Below are 22,214 nucleotides of genomic sequence, written 5' to 3' on the forward strand. Positions count from 1 at the left end.
CAAGCACCAAGCGGTGTGCTATCGAGGACGCTAGGCCTCAAGGGGTGTGCACTGTGAGATCCCACATCAGTTGAAGAGGAAAACGAAGCATTCTTTATAAGAAAGTGGAAATCTCTCCCCCTAGTGTCGTCTCTCTTCTTCTACTCCAGTTTACTTACATTACCCCATCGTTCTTACTAAATATACATTCCAAGATTCACGAGTCATGACTCGAATTTCTTCCCTAAACGAATGAATTTCCACTTTTTAGATAGAAAATGAGCTAGAATTGAGCATATAAAAGTCATTGTCACTACCCATATTAGAATTGAAATAATTGATCAAGGGTATGAGTTCATGATCCTCCTAATATCTACTCATCATCTTCCATCTCATGTGGCTACCATTTCTTGTAGTGAATCAAAATCTATGGACCCAACTTTGTCTTCAATCAAAACAAGAACAAAACCAGATGAATTGAACCCAATTTCATGAACAAATTTTAAGAACACCCCACCTTCATTTCTTCTTCCCCCAACATTCACATGGCTATGCACCCATCAATCCACTTTATGTTCATATTTCTATATAAAATTAACACCAAAACCCTTCTCCATTGCAACATCCAATAGAGAAAAAAAAAACAAAAAATATGGTAACTCCCCCCAAAACCCTAATTAAAATTGCCCGGAAGTGGCAGAAGGTGGCGGCCGCCGCCGAGCGCCGCCGGAAGATCTCGCTGCCAAGATCAAGAAGCTCCTCCACGGTGGCCGACAAGGGTCATTTTGTGGTCTACACGGTGGATCAAAAACGGTGTGTTTTGCCGTTGAGGTATTTGGGGAGCTATGTTTTGAGGGAGTTGTTGAAGATGTCGGAGGAGGAGTTTGGTCTGCCGGCGGATGGTCCCATAAAGCTGCCGTGTGAGGCGGCGTTTATGGAGTATGCTGTGTATTTGATACGACGACATGTCGACCTTGAAGTGGAACGTGCTCTGGTTTTGTCGGTTGCTCCTGCGGCGAAATTGTCGTGTGGTTCTAATTTGTTCTGGTCGGCGGCGCCCGCGGCGGAAGATGGCCGGCCGGTGATGATTTATGGGTTTTAAGGTTGTATGGTTTAGATACAATTTTGTAAAGGAATTTGGATTTTGTACTAATCATGATTATTAACTTATTTAATCTAGTTTATGAATTTTTTTTTTTTAATTTCATCATTATTGTCAGACGATCAAATTGCTACAATTTAAATGTCGATGTACACCCAGTACAAAATGGTCGGTTTTTTTAGACATACACTAGAGGTGCGTCCTTCCCGATCCTCTTATACTAGGGAAAGGTCCTCTCAATGCTCTAACGCCTACACCGGATATGGATCAAACTATCTCACGACATTCTGAACCCAGCTCACGAATTGCTTTAATGGACGAATAGTCCAACCCTTGGAACATACAATAGTCCCAGGTGGCGAAGAGTCGACATCGAGGTGTCAAACCTTCCCATTGATGTGAGTTCTTGGGAAAGATCAGTTTGTTATCCCTAAAATAACTTTTATCCATTGAGCGACGTCCCTTCTACTTTGCACTGTCGGATCACTAAGGTTGACTTTTGTCCCTGCTCGATGAGTGGGTCTTGCAGCCAAGCTCCCTTATGCCTTTGCACTTGAAGGTTAATCTCTGTCTAGCCCGAGAAAACCTTTGCACACCTCCGTTACCTTTTGGGAGATCAACAACCCATAGAAACTGTCTACCTAAGACTCTCCCTTAGCCCATAGGTCCTGACACACTAGCTCTTCCAGACTAGTATCTCACTAATGGTTGGGCTCTTGGGGAAGATCAGTCTGTTATCCCTAGAATAACTTTTATCCATCGAGCAACATCCCTTCCACTCAGCACTGTCGGATCACTAAGGCTGACCTTTGTCCCTGCTCGATGAGTGGGTCTTGCAGTCAATCTCCCTTATGCCTTTACACTTGAGGGTCAATCTCCGTCTGGCCCAAGGAAACCTTTGCACGCCTGCGTTACCTTTTGGGAGCCCTATGCCCCGTAGAAACTATCTACTTGAGACTGTCCCTTGGCCCATAGGTCCTAACACAAGATTAGAATTCTAGCTCTTCCAGAGTGGATATTTCACTGATGGCTCCAACCCTCCGGAAGGGAGCCTTCTTGACCCTCCACCTAAGCTACACAGGAAAGGTCACAAACTAACTCGAATTTATGTCACTTTTAACCTTGTATATATTTCGCGACAACCCTAGTCAGTCTCGATCTAAAAAAGTCAAATCTATACCAATAAACATAATTAAGTACGACATTACAAAGACGATTCTCTCAAGGAAGTAGATACAAAATTTCATAATCTCACCCAAAAGGAGAACACAAAGCTCAATTATAAGTACACGTTTTATTGAAAGAGTGTGATTTCCCAAGCTTTTTGTTACTAAGAGTCACAGGACATGTAATCTTTGTATGGAATGTGGACTTCACCAGCCTCCCTAGAATGTAAGCTCGCGACCTCACGGCCACCGTCAAGTTCAGCAGCACCTCGACCCCGTCTTGTCGTTGGTCTCTCCAGTTCCCGATCGCCGAAATCCCGCCGTAGAGCGGGACCTGGTGCCCCGACACAGACGTCGTCACCTTACGAGAGCTCTGCCGCTTTTGGTAGAACTTCTCCATCTGGTGAACAGTTTCCACATTTGGTTCATCAATGGCTCACGCTCGTGACAATAATTGGATTTAGTACACCTAATGTTTGGTCAAATATAAAGTACTAAAGGGTTTTGGTATTATTCCCCCTTTAAATAATATATATATATATATATATATATATATATATATATATATATATATATATATATATATATATATATATATATATATATATATATATATATACACACACATACATATATGAGTGGGCGTATTCATGGGTTGAATCGGGTAAGGTTGAGACATTTTTTAGATCCAATTCAATTGTTCGGGTTTTAATTTAACATTTTATTTATAAGAGTTTTTCGAAAATAAAAATACAAAAAGATAATTAAAAATTGAAAAAATTATAATAAGTAAAAAAATCAATTAATTCAATCAACCTATTCTATAAAGTTGGTTCGGTTCAACTCAAATTAATTTTAGAGAACCTCGTGAACAACCTGATTCATAAAAGTTGATTCGATTTCAACCCAAATTAATTTTAGAGAAGTTCGTGAATCAACCTAATTCAGAAAGTTGGTTCGGTTCAACTCAAATTAATTTTAGAGGAGATACTGAATCAACGTAATATTTAATAAGGTTGGTTCGGTTCAACTCAATCAAGTACCTGAATAACCTAACCCATAAGGTTAAAATCTAACTCAACCTAAACCCATGGAAGTGAAAAGACTAAAATGCCCCTACTTTTATCTCCCAACGGCTAAATTACAAAAAAAAGACCATGGGAAAAGAGACTACAAGTGTTCAGAGTTTCAGACACTTGATTGCGAGTTGTAATCGTCACTACTCCCAATGTCTGAAAAGTCTCATCCAAAATAAATCAAAATAAATTAAAATTAATAATAAATTTTAAATTTTTAAAAAATATATTATTTTTTCCATAATTTCTGATTGCTAAACGACGTGCCCACCATTTTATAATATTAAATTCACGAATAAATTAAATTAAAGCGTAATTAAAATTGGAATTAAAGGGAGGGGTAATTTAGTAAATTACCTGGCCCGAAGCTATTTGAAGCTGGAAATAATGGAGCTGAAAAGGAGTGGAGCTGACGTGGACCCCGAAAAACGTGGCAGGATTTTTGTACGTGATCCTGACCGTTGAATTTAGTGACATCAGATCCGTTGCCACACCCCCCGGATCACTCCCTGCTTGTACGTTAAACTTCTCGAACACCATGCTCTGTAATATGTTCCAAAATTTATTAATATTTTTTAAATACTTTTCAGCCTTAAAGTTTATTAATTTAATTTAATTTAATTATGCTCCAATTTTATAATCCTCCGTAAACCCTAATCGAAGATGTATTAAACTCGATTGACTTTTAAACACGGACTTATTGAATCTTCAACCTATTCTCTCTATTACTTGACTATGTGCTCGGTTCTCCGTCCCGACCAATTACTAGACCAAATTATGGTTAATTTGTAACGACTCATGTCTTAGATTCAAATCAGGATGGTCCCGACATTCTCCTACAACATGGTCACATTACTTACATCTTGTTCCTAAGAGTGAAGACTACCTTCATGAACCAACACGAGTCCTTCCGCCATGAACATATACTTATAACTAAAGATTTATTAACTAAACTCGTCCAAACGCCTCCTAAGATCAAACTTATCTTGTGGGTCTTCGTGACTTCAATCTATCTCTCTAAAATTTGACTCGGCTTTCCATCCTTACAGATTAATTTGTAACGACTCGTGACTAAGACTGAATCTTCTAAGAGTGAAGACTATCTTCACAAACCAGCACGAGTCATTCTAGCATGTTTTGTACCAAATAGAGACTTCTAACTAAAGATTTATTAACTAAACTCGTCCAAACGCCTCCTAAGATCAAAATTATCTTATGGGTCTTCGCGGCTTTAATCTATGTATCTAAAATTTGACTCGGTTTTCCGTCCTTGCGGATTACTAAGTCAACCCATGGTTAATATGTACCAACTCCTGACTAAGACTGAATGTTCTAAGAGTAAAAACTATCCCACAGACCAATAGGGGTCATTCCAGCATGTTTGGTACCAAATACAGACTTCTAACTAAAGATTTATTAACTAAACTCGACCAAACGTCGCCTAAGATCAAACTTATCTTATGGGTCGTTATGGGTCATCGTGACTACAAGCTCTATCCAAAATTTGACTCGGTTCTTCGTCTAGGTCGATTACTAAGTCAAACCATGGTTAATTAGAAAATTATTACTTGAAAATAAAATAAAAATTAAAAAATAATTACCTGAACGAGAATTTGTGGGTGGAAGGACTTGCTGGCGCCCCAGAGGATGAGGGAAAAAACAGTGAAAAGAAGAACAAACAGCACAAACAAAAACAAGTACAATCGGAACTTCCGGTTCCATTTCGAATCCCGATCGCCGTCGTTGTCGCCGTCGTCGTCGTCCTCCTCCTCCTCCTCGTAACCCGGCGGCCGGTGAAGCTTCCTCCACGCGGAGAGATTCCCGTTCCGATTCATATTGTTCTTAAGCGACGCAGAGAATCGTGAGGTCGACGACTCACGAGAATGGTGGATTGGCGAAGCGTGGTAAAAAGGGTGCGGCGGCGATCCCATAGGGCTCGAACCGTATGACATTTTCTCGACGTCGTGGTTCGAAGGGCTCTGCACGTAGTACAGCGGCCGGCGCGGCGATCGCGCCGGCGAGGACTGGTCCACGCTGGTGACCTCCGAGTACGATTTGGCGTGCATCGTGCCAGGACGCCGAGAGAAAAATGAAACGAAAGTGTTTTGAAAACAGGGGAAAAGAGGGGTTTTAATAGTGTCGGGAAGTTCACGCGCTTTGTAGCGCGTGGGGAAGTAAGGAGTTGGGATGTTTTTCTATGGGAGTGCAAGAATGTTGAAGAGATGGAAGAGTCCCTTGGTTCTAATGTTCCCCCTTATTAATTAACAATTAAACCTATCCAACTCGGCTTTCTAACCTAACCCGATATGGAATTTCGAACACGGATTAAAATATTTATCGATATATTGAAAATAGTGAGATCCCACGTCGGTTGGAGAGAGTAACGAAGCATTTCTTATAAAGGTATAAAAACCTCTCCCTAACAGACGTTTTAGAATTGTGGGGCTGACGTCGTGTGTAACGAGTCAAAGTGGATAATATTTGTTAGCCGTCGGCTTGGGCCACTTTGTCATGGGCATTGTAGCATCTGTGTCGCCCAGAGCATAAAGGGCATGATGACTTGACATCATTCTCACCTTTCTCAGGCTTATCACCGACAGTCTGCTTAGGGGTTCCAACCTCAACGGTTGGCAACTAAACACGAGGTTGCGTTCGTTGTGGGACTTAACCTAACACCCTACAGCACGAGCTAAAGACAGCCATGCAACACCTGTATCTGCGTTCCGGAAGGCACCTCTCTTTCAACAGTCATCGTGATTTTACGTTTGATTTAAAAGTTAAGCTTGACATGTCGCGAATTCTCTTGAAAGAGAGAGGTGCTTTCGAGTACACATACACAAATGATGCATGGTTGTCGTGACTTCGTACGGTAAAGTGCTAGTTAAGTTTCACAATGAGCATAATTTAAAATTTGATTAATCCTTCTGAAATTAATCAACTACTATAGTTTTTTTTTTTTTTCCGAAATTGGTTTATGTTTTATTCAACAAATTTTTATCAATTTTGTTGACTTTTTATTGTTGTCAATTTCATTGACTTTTATGGTTGCAACCATTTCAATATTTTTATTTTCTAATATTTAATAAAAATTTATTTTCTTTTTCAAGATCTTGCATATTTGGTAAATATTAAAATATCAATATAAAAACACCTTCTAACGTTCTAAACTTAAAATAATACGTTAAATTATAAATTTAATCTCTCAAAATTTAATTTCACTATTTTAAACGTATAATTTTAATCTCAATAATTCATAAAAGACAATTTCTATTATTTAAAATGGTAATTTATTTAAAATATAGGATGAAATTTATAATTTAATGATAATATTTGTTTTGTCAAAGAAAATGGGAAAAGCTGGCGGCCGGCCGGCCGGCCGACCGGCTGTTTGAGATTTGAGTTAAGGGTTTGTTCGGCCCGCAAATGTAAATGGACGGGCTGACCGTTGACTTATTCAGCCACTGGGCCCACCAATTTATTACAACCCATTTTTATAATAAATTAATAATATATTAATTTTCATCCCACCTCATTTTTCAACCTTGAGAGATTCCTTTCCTTTTATTCCATTTTCCTATTTACCCAAAATAAATTAATTAATAAAAATACATTAAATTTTTATTTTATTTTATTTCAAAATATCCTGATTTATAAAAAAAAAAATTTAATGGAAGGATATTAATGAAAATTCAAGTAATTTAGAAGTCAAACATGAAGAAGAATAAAGGTCAACCATGATTACTCAATGGCCAAAAGAACCAATTTAAAATGGTGTTTTTTTTTTTTTTTTTTTTTATAATAATAATAACCTAAATAAAACAAAAAGGCCTTTTCTCATGGGCCGCCGTTACTGGACTGGGCCTCAAGATCCGAAATGGGCCCAGGCCCAACAGACTTCTGACCGGTTTCAAACTCCGCAATCAAATCCGAATCCACGTTACCCTCAGGCTCCCACGTGGCATCCTCAATATCCGTCCATTTCACAAGATACTCCATCGTCCCGTCGTCCCCAACTCTCTTTCCGACCACCGCTTCCGCCACCGCGTACTCCAATCCGGCTTCGAAATCCGCCACCAAATCCTCCGCAATCAGCGCCGCTTTCACCCATTCATTATCTTCGCCGTCCTTCCACTTTACCAAATACTCCAAATTCTCCCCCTTCCCCCTCTTCTCCAGCAGCTCCTCCACCTCCGCGAATTCAAAAACCACTCTCTCCAGCGCTCCGATCACTCTCTCCAGCCCTAACCTCCTTGCAAATTGAACCCTCGGTGTCGCTTTCACAATCTCCCTTGCCAGAACTAATGGCGTCCGACCCTTGTCATCTTGCACCTCCGGATCTGCTCCCAATTCCAGTAATAGCTCCACCGTGCCGGGTTTTACGTAGCCGGCGGCCATATGTAGAGCAGTGAACCCGCCGCTTTTGTCGCGGTGGTCGAGATTCGCGCCGGCCTCGGCTAAAATTCTAACGCAAGGCTCCGACCCGAGTCCAGCGACGAAGAGGAGTGCGGTTCTGCCGTCTTCGTCCACAGCGTTGAAATCGCGGCTGTCAGCGGCGTCGATAAGTGACTTGAGGGCGGATTCGTCGGCTTTCTTGGCGGCGGTCCACCAGGGGGTTTCGTACTCAGCGATGACGTCTTTAGCGATGAAATCGGAAGGGACCCACGACGGAGAATGCCCGTCTTTCCATTTAATTAGATACTCCATTCCGGTAGCGTCGGCCAGGGCGCGGCTGCCGATGATTCCGTCGACCTCGCCGTAGGATTCGTCGTCTTCCGGGAAGTCATCTGGTTGCTGGGTTTGTTGAGTGAGGGGCTCGTTGACAGCGTAGGCGGTGAAAGATTTGAAGGTGCGGCGGAGATGGAGATGGAGATGGAGATGGAGAATTGGAGAGGGGAGTTTAGGGAGAGGGGGTTTAGGGGGAAGTTTGAGGCGGGAGAGTGACTGGTTGACGAAGACGGCGTCCATGGCGGGAGAGAAAGCAGTGGCGGAGCTGATGGCGGAATGTGGTTGTGAAGGAAGTGGAAGAAGGGTTGCAGAGAGGGAACGGTGTCGTTTTGTGGAGGTGGGGACTGGATAATCTCATCGGAGATGAGGAATTGTGGATAAGAAACTCCATCCATTCGCGGCTCTCATATGCTTACAGGATTCTAAATGTTTTTTTTTTCTTTAATTTAATTTAGAGTATTTTTAAGTTATAATTTTGAGATAAAACTAATAAAAATATTCCTAAATTCTTAAAAATAACATTATTTTAAAAAAATCAAAAATAAAAAATGCTTCTAAAAACAAATATGGATTAAAAAAAATTAATAAATCCATGCGTCTAGATCAATTAGTAGTGCAAACCTCGACTCATCTCACAGAACAACTGTTTGACAATCCGTCAAAAGTGGGAAACAATTAGTAGTGCAAACCTCGACTCATCTCACAGAACAACTGTTTGACAATCCGTCAAAAGTGGGAAACTTGAATGAAAAATAAGAAAGATTGGTAACTATCCCGAATCCACCTGATAATAATTATCACAGATTTGCGCCTAAACGATAACTATCTATCTTAGCTACAACATTAAAGAGATAGAACGAGCATACAACAATCTAACTGCATCATCAGTCAACTAAAGAGGAATAACATAGTAGAAGGCCCTACGTTATACAATGATCAGGTAAAGTGCACTAAAAAAAAACTTTAGAACGAGAAGCAAGCGCTTCTTATCTTGCCATTTGATTGGCATCAAGCATCCATGAATGAGTAGAGAAAAACGAACATCTTTATAACCCAGAGGGCATTTGGAGGTATCACCGTCAGTTTCACGGTTTTAAAACGCGTCTGATAGGGAGAGTTTTCCGCACCCGTATAAGGAATGTTTCGTTCCCCTCTCCATTCGATGCGAGACCTCACAATCCACCTCTAAAGGCCAGCGTCCTCGCTGCACACCGCCCAGTGTCTAGCTCTAATACCATTTGTAACAGCCCACGCACACCACTAGCAAATGTTGTCCGTTTTAACCCGTTACATATCATCGTTAGCTCCACGGTTTTAAACCGCATCCGTTAGGGAGAGGTTTCCACACTTTTATAACAAATGTTTTGTTTCCATCCCCATGGGATCTCACATCATTAAGCACTTAAATGGATGGAAAGCAAAGAGAAGCGAAAAGTATACCTCAGTATGGAAAAAACACTCTAGCATGTAAGGTTCACATCTAGATCATAGTATTTTGGTTAGATAGTCAATTATAGACAGACATCAAGAAGTTATATCCTTCTTTATGACTTCCAAAATGCAGCCTCTAAACCAATGTACCATATTTCAGATCTTACCGCTCCGAGGTAAGATCGAAACGAACTAAACCATTTCTTAAAACCTTATGACTTCCAAAATGCAGCCTCTAAACCAATGTACCATATTTCGGAATCTCCGAGGTAAGATCGAAACGAACTAAACCATTTCTTAAAACCTTATGACTTCCAAAATGCAGCCTCTAAACCAATGTACCATATTTCGGAATCTCCGAGGTGAGATCGAAACAAACTAAACCATTTCTTAAAACCTTATGACTTCCAAAATGCAGCCTCTAAACCAATGTACCATATTTCGGAATCTCCGAGGTGAGATCGAAACAAACTAAACCATTTCTTAAAACCTTATGACTTCCAAAATGCAGCCTCTAAACCAATGTACCATATTTCGGAATCTCCGAGGTAAGATCGAAACGAACCAAACCATTTCTTAAAACCTCAAGGATTCACTTAAATGCCTATGCATCAAATGCAACAGAACCAAGGTCATAATATTGATTCTTATTGTACAACACAGGACCCAAAACTATTTATATGCATTTACGAGAGACCCATGCCATAGTATGCAACAGAGAGACGAAGACCCATTAGCAATCTAAACATTCCAGGATACAACTGAACTGAAAAGGAATTGGTCAGATTATGAACTATGACAGAAGTTTAGCAAATAGACTTAAAACTCAAGGGATAGTCCGGCCTGCCCCCTGTTGAAGGACATGGATCCAATCACTCTGCTGCAACCTACCACCACAAAATTTAAAAGCATGCACGGTTCTAAGGAAGAAGGAGAGCCAAAATAATGTTCTTTAAAAAAACTTGTAAGTTAAGCTACCTGATTAAGAGGGTTGTCAGGAGACTTCTTCCATAGCTTCCATATCATGTCCTTGTACTGATTGTGAGTAAGACCAGGTTTCTCTTCCTTCAGCCTGGGGAGCTCAGCTTCTTCAAAAGCCTAATCATCAGAACACCAGGGGGAAAGAAAACTCAGTAACAGTACATTTTTATTTTATAGGAAACATCAGGGTTTTAATTTTATCCTCTCAAATGGGTTTAATTTAACTGAAGTCGCTTCTTCCTTTCGGTATTTCGTATAATTCCAACAAAACCTTCCTACGATCCAAGTTCGAGAACCAAATAATTGAAATTGCAGTGGAAACTTGAAGAAAAAAAGTACAATAAAATATCCTAGGTAACTTGAGGAACTTGGACACCTCCCTCTAGACTCAAATGAACAAACCACAGCTTTTCTTCATCCGCTCTATCTCAGTCTCACCTTACTTACAACCATCTCCCACCTATAAATTCCTAAGCTGATGACTAATATGCTCCTAAATACCCCGATGAAATTCATTTATTATTATTGTTAGGAGTTTTTCACTGGCAGTATTGAGTTAGTAGGCAATAGATTTAGATGAAGCATATCCTGAGTTTCATGTTTCCAAAGCTTGTGGTCTCAATTTTATGAATAATTAACTACTTCACCTCCATCCAAAATAGTTGATCGATAATCTATGAACTTCTCAGGAGGGGGCAAGTTTTTTTTTAAATGTGAAACAAAGCATTTAGTTGATGATATGAACAGAAAAATGCAAGTTGTTCAAACAAGAACAAATAATTTAACATGATTCTTTACACACACACACACACACAAAACACAAAAAAAACATAACAAAAAAAAAAAAAACAAAACGGGGTATAACAGCCCAAGCTCACCGCTAACAAATATTGTCCTTTTTAGGCTCTCTTCAAGGGCTTACCCTTAAGGTTTTAAAACACGTCTACTAGGAAGAGGTTTCCACACCCTTATAAGAAATGTTTCGTTTCCCTCTCCAACCGATGTAGGATCTCACAATCCACCCCCTCGGGGCCTAGCGTCCTCGCTGGCAATGCCCGGTGTCTAGCTCTGATACCATTTGTAACAGCCCAAGTCCACCGCTAGCAAATATTGTCTTTTTTGAGCTTTCCCTTCAAGGGCTTCCCCTCAAGGTTTTAAAACTCGTCTACTAGGGAGAGGTTTCCACACTCTTATAAGAATGATTCGTTCCCTTCTCCAACCGACGTAGGATCTTACATTAGGCATTGAATACAAGTGAAAATTCAGTGAAAATATATTGAAATGTTAGATAGCTGTCATAAAATTTGAGAAGCATCAGAAAAGGCTGTCTATCCAAAACATAAGTGTAGAAACAGGTTAATTCTACTTGCCACATGATAGGAGCTGAGATAACATCAGAAAGCCCGTCGATTCAAAACATAGATGTAGAAATTAAATTTTTTTTTGGTTGGAGACAAAAGCCATTATCATAAAAGCTATGAAGAAAAAACAGCATCTCAGGGAGATCACAAGTAACTATGTTAAAAGATCAGAACCAGACAAGTTACCAACAGGTACCATTACCATAAACATTCTGAAGATGGACAAATATCATATCAGAAATAAAGTGCATGCAAAGAGGGCGGTAACAGCCCAAACCCACCACTAGCAGATATTGTCCTCTTTGCCTCAAAGTTTTTAAAATGCGTCTGTTAGGGAGAGATTTCCACACCCTTATGAATAATGTTTCATTCCCTTCTCCAATCGATGTGGGATCTCACAATCCACCCCCCTTCGAGGTCCAACATCCTCGTTGGACTCGTTCCCCTCTCCAATCGATGTGGGATCTCACAATTCACCCCCCTTCGGGACCCAACATCCTTGCTGGCACTCGTTCCTCTCTTCAATCGATGTGGGATCTCACAATCCACCTCCCTTCGGGGACCAGCGTTTTCGCTGACACACTGCTTAGTGTCTGGCTCTGATACCATTTGTAACAGCCCAAGCCCGCCACAAACAGATATTGTCATCTTTGGGCATTCCCTTTCGGGCTTCCCTTCAAGGTTTTTAAAACACGTCTTCTAGGGAGAGGTTTCCACACTCTTATAAAAAAATGTTTCGTTCCCCTCTCCAACCGATGTGGCATCTCACAGCGGGGTATAAAGAGCACAATCCAAGAGCAAATAAGAGTGAAGGGAAGTCGACAAAAACTAATTCCCTTCACAGAATCAATCCAACTCCTCGCATCACTCACCAGTAGACATATTCTATCCTAAGAGAAGCAGCAACACAAGAAGTCAAGCTACCTGAACTGTTGATTACTTATGTAATAATGAGTGACAGAGATGATTGATACAATGCTCACTCCTACAGAATCCATTTCAAAATTTAGAAGCTGTTCTATTCGATTTCGATTTCCAGTAGATTACAACAATATAACTCGCTAAAAAATTTGCAGCAGGCCTCCAGCTATTTACAATATTGAGGCCAAGATAACATGTGCCCAACATTCATACTACCATAGTTGAATGGCTAATAAAGCTTCTATGATCCAGTCTTCGTTTCAATATATCGTTTCCAGAAATCCATTTCTGGTTGAAATTTCCTAATTGATTGTTTATTAACATAAGTTATACCAAATAGGATTAAACCATCAAACCTAGAAAACGGCGAGAAGGAACACAGAGCGAGATAACAAACAATCAAGGTGATATAGAAGTTCTGTATTCGTTTCGATATGAAAATTGTAAGAACAAGGGAAAGCAGCCGCACCTTAAATGAGGCCTTGAGCCGTCGCTCTGGATGCCTATCCACGGGTAAATTATCCGCAACAGATATCTGAGAAATCGCGTCTTCTACCGTCCTGGCCTCAATAATAGAATCGTCCCGATTGGTATTGCTCACCAGCACCATCCTCTCATACTCCTCCTCCTCCGCCGTCCGGCTCAGCTTTTTCTTAGCCTCCTCTGCCTTCCTCTGAAGCTCCGCTTGCTCCACCTCTTTGTTCTTCCTCAATTGAACTTCGGTCACCTTGGGGACCGGAATCGAAACCCTATTCGCCTTCTTGTCAGGCTTCTTCATCGCTTTCTCCAATTCCTTCTCCTCCTGTTCGGCCAAGCGGCGTGCCTCCGCCTTGCGAGCAGCGGCCTCAGCACGCTTCTCAGATTCATCCTCTCGCTTCTTGGCAGCACGGGACTTGGGACCCTCAGCTTCACGCCAGTACTGATCCGCCTTCTCCCGAGTCTCCCGCTCCTTGCGATCGGTCTCAGCGGAGTTCTTGCGTGCTCTCGCCGCCTCAGCTTTGCTGTTTACGCCCATCTTCTTCGGCATCGTCTCTTCTTGAGCTCTGATATCGTCTCAGACGAGGACGACGATGAAGATCGATCGAATTGCAGGAAATCGAGGATTCCGCCGAGTTCTTCCAATAACGCGAACGGAAAACAGCTGCCCAAATCAAACCCCGACCAGTAAATTTCTATAGAAATTATACAAATTCTATAGATAAAAATTTAATTAGGTTAACATTTCATTTTTTTTTTCTTTTCTTATTAAAAAATTAAAATTGTTTTGAATTATCAACTCAACTATCAACTTATTTAGGTTTAATTTAGTTTAAATAAATAAAAAATATATAAATTATATATATATATATGGAGTGTCCCATTTAGGTATTAAAAAAAAATTGATGGTGATTCATTGTTTCGATGAATCATTTTTTCGGACAGAAGAAGGGCCCACTTTCGCTTAGTCACACCACTCGGGGTGCAGGTAGCTTCTCGTGGTATTCACTGTTGAATGATAAAAGTCCCACGTCCGCTAATTTAGGGAATGATCATGGGTTTATAATCAAGGAATACTCTCTCCATTGGTACGAGGCGTTTTGGGGAAATTTAAAGTAAAGCCATGAGAGCTTACACTCAAAGTGGACAATATCGTACCATTGTAGAGAGTCATGTTCGTCTAACATTCACGTTTAGCATATACTTATTGTAACCGAAATTTTTGGAGATGATTATGTACTCAAAGGTCTTGAATTGTCACCAATCAACGATGTCAGGCAATGAAATTGCGAATTTGTGACACCCTAAAAAAAATATATATATTTATTCTTATAGTTTTGAAAATATATTTCAATTTATATATTTTCTGAAATGAAAATTTATTATTATTATTATTATTATTATTTTAAATCGATAAAAATTAATTTCAAACTAACAATAAGCTCGAGTGTTAATTTTAAGATTTATTAAAAAAATATAATAATTTAATTTAAATATTTAAAATTACATGAAAAATCAATGACCAAAATGGTATTTTAACATATACTTTATTTATTTATATACGTAAAAAGGAATCTCCCATCTTTTAATTATTAGAATCTCCTTTATTTATTATATATATATATATATATATATAAAAGATGAAGCATCGCATGTGAGACCGATAGAAGCATCGCAAATTCTATGACCATGGCACATGCATAGGATAGATTGTTTTCCATTCGTGGTATAGGTTGAATTTCATTGGCATTTATAGTATAGGTTGGTATAGGTTGAATTTCATTTACGTTCGTAGTATAGATTGTATTACGGGTTGAATGGTAATCGCATTAATAAACCATAGGTTAATACAGGATATTTAATTCAAAATTGTTTTTTTTTTTTCTTTTAAGGATAATAAACAACAAATTAATGTTGAATTTATAATGAGAAAATTCAATGCAAGTCGTTAAATTTTGTATTTAAGGTATAGTAATAACCTTAAATTAAATAGGAAAATTTAGGGTCGTTACAATTCAATAATTAAAACAGTAAGAAATGTTACTAAATATTATTAAATTGAATTACATTCATATTAGACTAATAATTATATTAATACGTGAGATTCAAAACATAATCTTCTTCATCTTATATTTCGAAAAATAATGTTCGTTAAATTTAAATAAAAATAAAACTATTTTTCTTATACAATAATTTCGGGGAAATAAGAATTTAAAACTACAAGCTCGTTTAAAATAGTACATACCAATTAAAATCTCGAACCATTTATAGAATATTGTAGAATATTAGTACCTAACCGCATTACTTAACGTGGGATTAGGTTCGTAAATCACTTTTTAAAAAATAGGATAAAATTATATATTAGAAATTTAATATTAATTAAATAACTAATATATATATATATATATATATATATATATATATATATATATATATATATATTTGGTCATATTTGGGAGAAGGTTGATTAAGATTTCATAAGATTCTCCACTTCCTATTGTCAAGAAAAAGACAAATAAAAAAGAAATCTCTTTAAATTAAATGATTTAATTAAAATTTATAAAGTAATTTTTATTTAAAAAAAAAATTGTTACGTATGAGATTCCACGTGGGTTGGAGAGGAGAACGAAATAAGAGTGTGAAAACATCTCCCTAATAGACGTGTTTTATAATCGTGAAACTGACGAACAATATTCGTTACTAATGAGTTTGAACTGTTACATATGGAATTAGACCTAGACACTAGGTGGTGTGCCAGTGAGGATGCTGGGCTCAAGGAGGTGGACTGTGGAGAGGAGAACGAAGCTTTTCTTACAAGGGTATGAACGGTTTGACGGCGGTAATACGTAATGAGTTAAAGAGGACTATATATATGCAAGCAGTGGGGTTGAGTTATTACGTTACGGGTGATTTTGAAGTATAGAGACTAAACGAAGATTCGTACACAAGCTGGAACAATGTTGGACCCAAGTAAAGAGTAACTGGGATAAGAGGTCCGAAAGATCATCTTAACCTGGGCCGATTAGACGGAGCCCATGGAGGGGCGTGCACTTTACATGCTCATGTGTCAATGTCTCGAGAGAAGTCTAAGTCGACTTTCTTCTAACCCTATTTAGAAGAGAGATCTACTCTCGTCCCGAAATTTTTTAAAAAATGTTAAATTAATAAAAATGTCCCTAAATAATACCCTCTATTTTTACCCTTTATTAAAAAAAAAAAAAAAAAAAAAAGACAATAAACTGTTTATAATTTTATTTTAAAAATACATTAAATATTCCAAATTTTATTAATACCCTAAACATTTTATTTTTAAGTTATTTTTTTCTAATTCGAGATAAATTAAAATAAATTGACTATTTTAAATATAGATAAATGATTTACGTTCATATACTCACGGTAACAAACAATTTATAAATATGATACGAGTATTTTATAATTTATTTATTTATTTAAATTTAAAGACGTAAATAAAATTTTAAAAATTTAAGAATATTTTTAAATAAAATATTAAGTATTTTCATCTCAAATTAATAATTTTCTAAAATTTAAAGATTCTATTGAAACAGTTTAAAGTTCACCGACTATTTTAATTATAAAAAATTAAAATTAAAAATAAAAATTAAAAAAACCATGGAAAAGTCCCGACAAGCCAGAAATAATTGGATATCTTTTCAGATTTAAATTATTAATTTTCAAAAAATAAATCATTTTACTGTCTGGAATTCCACCATCAATTTATATATATATATATATATATATATTAAAAAATTTAATTAACTTTATACTTTTTATCTCGTAAATATTCTATAGCTTTTAAAATTTTCTATAAAATTTTTAATTTTTTTTTTAAAAAAAATATTAAAAATACCCTTAAATTTTTAAAGGAGTTCACTAAAAATACCTTTAAAAAAATTTAGTCCAAATATACTCTTATGGTCAGTATATGGGCACGGCCGTTAATACCATATTTCAAAAGTATCTATAAACTTAAAAAAATAACATTAATGCCGAGAAAGAGATAATCAGTGTAAATAGACTGGTTCTGTCCATATTGACAATAAAAACTTTTTAAATATTAAGAGTGATAAGGTTATTTTCAAAGTTCACGAGTATATTTTAAACGGGTATTTTTAAAAAAATTAAAAATTGAAATATATTAATTAAAAAAATTAAAATTAAATTTTTTTTTAAAGTGAAAGGATATTATTGAAACTTTTGAAAGTCTATTGGTATTTTTTAGACAAAGTGTAAATTTCGAGCGTCTATATAATGAAAAGGTAGATTGAAAAGGGTTGATATCAATGAGATCGAATGGAACGTAGCGAGAGAGAAACGTTGTCGAAGAAGGAAGAAGAAGATGGGCAAGCCATCATCCAAATGTGGAAATACATATTTGGTTTCTCTGAAATGGCAGCCATAAAATGTGCCATAGAGCTTCAAATAGCTGATATCATTGAAGACCATGGCAGCCCCATGACATTGCCCCAACTCTCCTCCACTCTACACTGTTCTTCACCTCTCCTGCATCGAATCTTAAGATTCCTTGTCCGTCGAGGAATCTTCAAGGAATATTCCATATCCGACAACCTGATCGGCTATGCTCAGACGCCTCTATCGCACTTGCTCGCCACCAAGAACGGCAGCAGCTTGGCCCCCTTCATGCTGCTGGAAGCCAGCCCGGCGATGCTTGCAGCATGGCATAACTTGAGCGCGCACGTCAAGAGCGGCGGCAGGTTCCCATTTGAGGCTGCGCATGGCATGGATGTGTGGGGCTATGCTGCGGCTAATCCGAAGCATAATGAGCTGATCAATGAGGCCATGGGGTGCTCTACGGGGCTGGTTGTGGCTGCTATACTTGATGGTTGTCAAGGGATTTTTGATGGGGTTGGGAGTTTGGTTGATGTGGGTGGAGGAAATGGTGCTACTTTGAGTGTTGTTGTTAAGGCGTGTTCGTGGATTCGAGGTATTAACTTCGATCTTTCTCATGTTGTTTCTACGTCGCCTGTGTATGAACGTGTGGAGCATGTTGCTGGTGATATGTTTGATTTTGTTCCGAATGCTGATGCTGCTTTCATTAAGGTGTGTATCTATGTTTTTTTGTTGTCGGGTCGTAGATGTTGCATAATTGTGTTGTGAAGCTCAATAGAGTGCGATTGTGACGGTTTTTTAATTTTCGAGTTTAAGGTAGAGATTGTTTAAGTCATACTTGAAATATGTTTGATGGCAGTGGACTCTACATGATTGGAACGACGAAGAATGTATTACTATTTTGAAGAATTGTAAGGAGGCGATTCCGAAGAACACAGGTAAAGTGATTATTGTTGATGCAGTAATTGATGAAAAAGAAGAAACCGAGCAATCAGATGTTGGATTGATGTTGGACTTGGTGATGATGGCTCATACTAGCACAGGCAAAGAAAGAACACGTAAAGAATGGGAATATGTTATTAATGCAGCTGGTTTTAGTCGATTCACTGTTACACGCATTCAAGCTATCCAATCAGTTATCGAGTGCTTCCCATAAAAGACTGAAAGAATGGATTTCTTATTATGTCTATTGTCTCAATCCGTATGTGTTTGATTCTCTAGTTCTTTTTCTCAAATGTACTCCGTATGTGTTTGATTCTCTTGTTCTTTTTCTCAAATGTACTCTTATCTCAAGTCTTTGGGCGTGTACTCGATATAACATTTTACTATTTATTATTTATGACAATTTACTTTATAACTGTTAGAACTATTGACTAAAAAAAAGCATCTCCTCTCCATAACCTAACAATTCTCCCCTTTCTCCCCTTTAGAGATTGATCTAATCAATCAAGAATTTCATTTTCAAAACGACCAGCATCAAACTTTGCATACACGGAGGAAAAATACCTCCAAATTACGTCTTTTTCTTAAAAGTATCATTCAAAGCTACTCAAAAATGGACAACAAAAAGAGAGTTGTGAACAATTATATCATTAAAACCATCATTCAACTCACAAAGTACATACATCATCAGTTGGATTTCTTTGTCTTGTCGGCTGTGCTATTGGGTAGCATGAAAAGCGGTGAGAGCTTGTGTTGGTGAATGATTAAGGTCAAAACGGTTGTGTTTGCAGCCAAGAACATGATGCTAGCCATCCACAGTTGAATCAACACATTCTTTCCCTTGAACTCCAGCAAGTAACCCCACATCAACCAATGAAGCTGTGCTCCCGTCCAGATCGCTATCGAGAACACGCCTTTCCATTTAAGCTTCATCTTACTCCAAGGAAGAATCAAAGGTAGAAGACAGAAGAACCAGACAAAATATTGTGCTGTGATCACCTGTTGATCAAATATGAGGAGCTTCTCAAAAACTTAATTAAGCATTACGACCATACCAATGAACAGGAAAAATGGGTTCAAATTGTGAGATCCCACGAGGAGAACGAAACACCCTTTATAAGGGTGTGGAAACATCTCCCTAGCAGACGCGTTTTAAAAACCTTGAGGGGAAGCCCGAAAGGAAAAGCCCGAAGAGGACAATATCTGCTAGCGGTGGGCTTGGGGCCTTTACAAATGGTCTCAGAGCCAGACACCAGGCGATGTGCCAATGAGGAGGCTATTCCCCGAAGGGAGTAGACACGAGGCAGTATGCCAATAAAGTTGTTGGGCCCCAAAGGGTGTGGATTTGGTGAGATCCCACATCGATTGGAGAAAGGAACGAGTGTCAGCGAGGACGCTGGGCCCTGAAGGGGATGGATTGTGAGATCCCACATCGGTTGGGGAGGAGAACGAAACACCATTTATAAGGGTGTAGAAACCTCTCCCTAACAGACGTGTTTTAAAAACCTTGAAGGGAACCCCGAAAGGGAAAGCCGAAAGAAGACAATATCTGCTAGCGTTGGGCTTAGGCCGTTACACAAGTACATACCGAAAGTTTCGAGATTTCATCATAAACGAAATAAGAAAATGAGCAAAATTGCATGAGAAACCCAATTCAGCCGTACATAAAGGCTTGAGAAGAAAACTCATGCAAGCTTTAAAATAAGAACAATGCCCTAGAATACTCATCATTGGAACAACAAAAACCGCATATTGAACTAACTAAACCTAGCTGATATGCACAAAACAAACCAGCTGACACTCAGACATCTGCAAAAACTCAACGCGTTATCATAACAGAAAGTGCAATTAACTTGAAAAAATCATGTGTTGACAGGAATCTTATCTCTATCTATAACTTCTTAAGATCAAAAAATGGATTTGGATCGAACCTTGTTGAATGCCACGAAGGCTACGGTCTGCGCAAACCAGCAGAATGGAAGATCTTCAGCAAATGATAGAACAAGAACGAGCTGCACTACCAACTGGGGTAGAAATGAAATGAGCTTCTCCACAACAGAGAACTCAAGCTCATGATGAAGATAGATGTGATAGAAATAGATTGAAAAATTGTGCCTTGGGTCAGTTCGTGTAAGATGATAGAGCAGTGCCTCGTGCAGGAATTCCCAACCATATAGATAATAAAACAATGCAGTGCAGAAGATGAACACCAAACCAGAAATGAGGCCAAAAAGTATCCTCTCCTTAGTCATTATGGATTTCAAAAGAAACCATGGACTAAAAATACAAGCCAATCTTGATTGTAAATTTCTCTGAGGAGCCTTTTCATCATGCTGACTCCATTTCTGAAGAGCAGGGTTCATGCCAGATTTGAATAAATTTGGATTGAGAATCAGAAGAATCGGAAGGGCATAGATGATCGGGTAGATTCGGAAATGGACGACGAGTCCATACCAAAATGCAGCTTGTAGCAACTGGCCTGTTACAGGAAAAGAGAGTTATACTAAACTACAAAATGGATAATCTACCAACAAATTCACCAATATCCTAATAAACAGCAACATCCCACAATTGAAACCGGGAATCTTTCTAGTTTCTATCAGAAATTTCGAACTAAATGTGCAAAGTTACTGGTTATGTTGTGAAGTTACGTTACATTTACGTTGAATCTTAGCAATAGCAAATTGTTTGAAAATTACAAAATCTTCTTCACACAAATTTAATCAAGCCTGCAGCTTACAATTCAAAATAAGAACTATGAATATCATGAAATATGCAAGATCCTGCGACATCTAATGACAATATCTCCCAGTCTCGAAGCAAAAAAATTAAATTCGCACCACCAATTGTCGAAACTACAAATTACTTCCGATTTCGCTTAATTGGCACAGTTCCAAATGTAGATTGAAAGAGAAAAGAAACTTACACCGTTCATCAGACACAAAAGGATCTTAAGAACCATTGCACAAACAAGAGGCTCACAGTTCCCTCTGGTGCCAATGGTAAACGTAAACGGGTTGAAAAGCCAAACCATAACAGAACCGATGCATAAATTTTCAGGAACTCCACGTTTCTTCAAAATATTACGTATGAAGAATCCAACGAGTAAATCTAGACAGAAACAAGGCAATTAACATAGAAACCCGAAGATAAATAAAATGTAACGAATCGATTGAAAAAATTGAAGGCACCTGACGCTGAGAACAGAATTTTTCCCCAACAGCGATGGAAGATAGAGTTCGGTATGAGCAAAAACGCAAGTAATGGTGAGTATCTATATGTGGATCTCAAATAGGGCGACTTTCCCGACGCCATTAGAGAAGCAGCGTCCGAGAAAACGATGTAATCGACATCAGTGTATCTGACCTCCATGTGCGCATCCTGCCACTCGCCGTAGAAGACAAGTCCCAGCCTGAAAATCGCTGAGAGCAGTAGCAGAGAGCCGAAGCTGAAGGACGCCATAGCTCTGCTAGAGTAGAAATGGGTACCGAAATACGGGACGAGAGGTCAAATGAGGGAGACGATAGAGGGCTTGGGCTTATGAGGAAATTGAAGCCCACGGGCCATGAAGGTTGGGCCTGAAGCTAGCCGACATGTCGGTGAGCTGATTCCCTAGGGTTGGCGCACTAATGTCCACGGTCGGATAGTGCACGTTGTGAGTCTCGAAGGTCTAGTTTTGAATCAA

The 22,214-nt window shown here is 38.5% G+C and overlaps 6 protein-coding genes across 7 annotated transcripts; 2 read left to right on the top strand and 4 right to left on the bottom strand.

Annotated features, from left to right (window-relative positions):
* The first annotated feature begins 631 nt into the window (after nt 1–631).
* Nucleotides 632–1,081, top strand: LOC111792523 (auxin-responsive protein SAUR68). The gene has a single exon (XM_023674040.2). The coding sequence runs from the start codon at nt 632–634 to the stop codon at nt 1,079–1,081; it is 450 nt and encodes a 149-aa protein (XP_023529808.1).
* A 1,095-nt stretch (nt 1,082–2,176) lies between these two features.
* On the bottom strand, nt 2,177–5,438 carry LOC111792484 (uncharacterized). The gene is made up of 3 exons (XM_023673988.2): nt 4,925–5,438; nt 3,681–3,866; nt 2,177–2,647 (listed from the first exon to the last, which is right to left on the bottom strand). The coding sequence occupies exons 1-3, from the start codon at nt 5,387–5,389 to the stop codon at nt 2,357–2,359; spliced, it is 942 nt and encodes a 313-aa protein (XP_023529756.2). The 5' UTR covers nt 5,390–5,438; the 3' UTR covers nt 2,177–2,356.
* Nucleotides 5,439–6,933: 1,495 nt separating this feature from the next.
* On the bottom strand, nt 6,934–8,466 carry LOC111792467 (signal recognition particle 43 kDa protein, chloroplastic-like). The gene has a single exon (XM_023673970.2). The coding sequence runs from the start codon at nt 8,286–8,288 to the stop codon at nt 7,158–7,160; it is 1,131 nt and encodes a 376-aa protein (XP_023529738.2). The 5' UTR covers nt 8,289–8,466; the 3' UTR covers nt 6,934–7,157.
* Nucleotides 8,467–10,095: 1,629 nt separating this feature from the next.
* Nucleotides 10,096–13,923, bottom strand: LOC111792505 (uncharacterized). The gene is made up of 3 exons (XM_023674017.2): nt 13,212–13,923; nt 10,458–10,577; nt 10,096–10,366 (listed from the first exon to the last, which is right to left on the bottom strand). The coding sequence occupies exons 1-3, from the start codon at nt 13,767–13,769 to the stop codon at nt 10,352–10,354; spliced, it is 693 nt and encodes a 230-aa protein (XP_023529785.1). The 5' UTR covers nt 13,770–13,923; the 3' UTR covers nt 10,096–10,351.
* A 3,607-nt stretch (nt 13,924–17,530) lies between these two features.
* Nucleotides 17,531–18,927, top strand: LOC111792473 (acetylserotonin O-methyltransferase-like). Its single transcript, XM_023673976.2, has 2 exons — nt 17,531–18,298; nt 18,447–18,927. Exons 1-2 carry the CDS (start codon nt 17,531–17,533, stop codon nt 18,741–18,743), a joined length of 1,065 nt encoding a protein of 354 aa, XP_023529744.2. The 3' UTR covers nt 18,744–18,927.
* A 234-nt stretch (nt 18,928–19,161) lies between these two features.
* LOC111792446 (GPI mannosyltransferase 1) lies at nt 19,162–22,019 on the bottom strand. Of its 2 annotated transcripts, XM_023673913.2 has the most exons (4): nt 21,721–22,019; nt 21,458–21,640; nt 20,461–21,008; nt 19,162–19,528 (listed from the first exon to the last, which is right to left on the bottom strand). In XM_023673913.2, the coding sequence occupies exons 1-4, from the start codon at nt 21,989–21,991 to the stop codon at nt 19,217–19,219; spliced, it is 1,314 nt and encodes a 437-aa protein (XP_023529681.2). In that variant the 5' UTR covers nt 21,992–22,019; the 3' UTR covers nt 19,162–19,216. The 2 variants fall into 2 exon arrangements, with proteins under 2 accessions (XP_023529681.2, XP_023529682.2); XM_023673914.2 differs by lacking the exon at nt 21,458–21,640.
* Between the last annotated feature and the right edge of the window lie 195 nt (nt 22,020–22,214).

The sequence above is a fragment of the Cucurbita pepo genome, chromosome 4 (assembly GCF_057944985.1).
Source record: "Cucurbita pepo subsp. pepo isolate OVF chromosome 4, ASM5794498v1, whole genome shotgun sequence".
Lineage (NCBI taxonomy): Eukaryota > Viridiplantae > Streptophyta > Magnoliopsida > Cucurbitales > Cucurbitaceae > Cucurbita > Cucurbita pepo.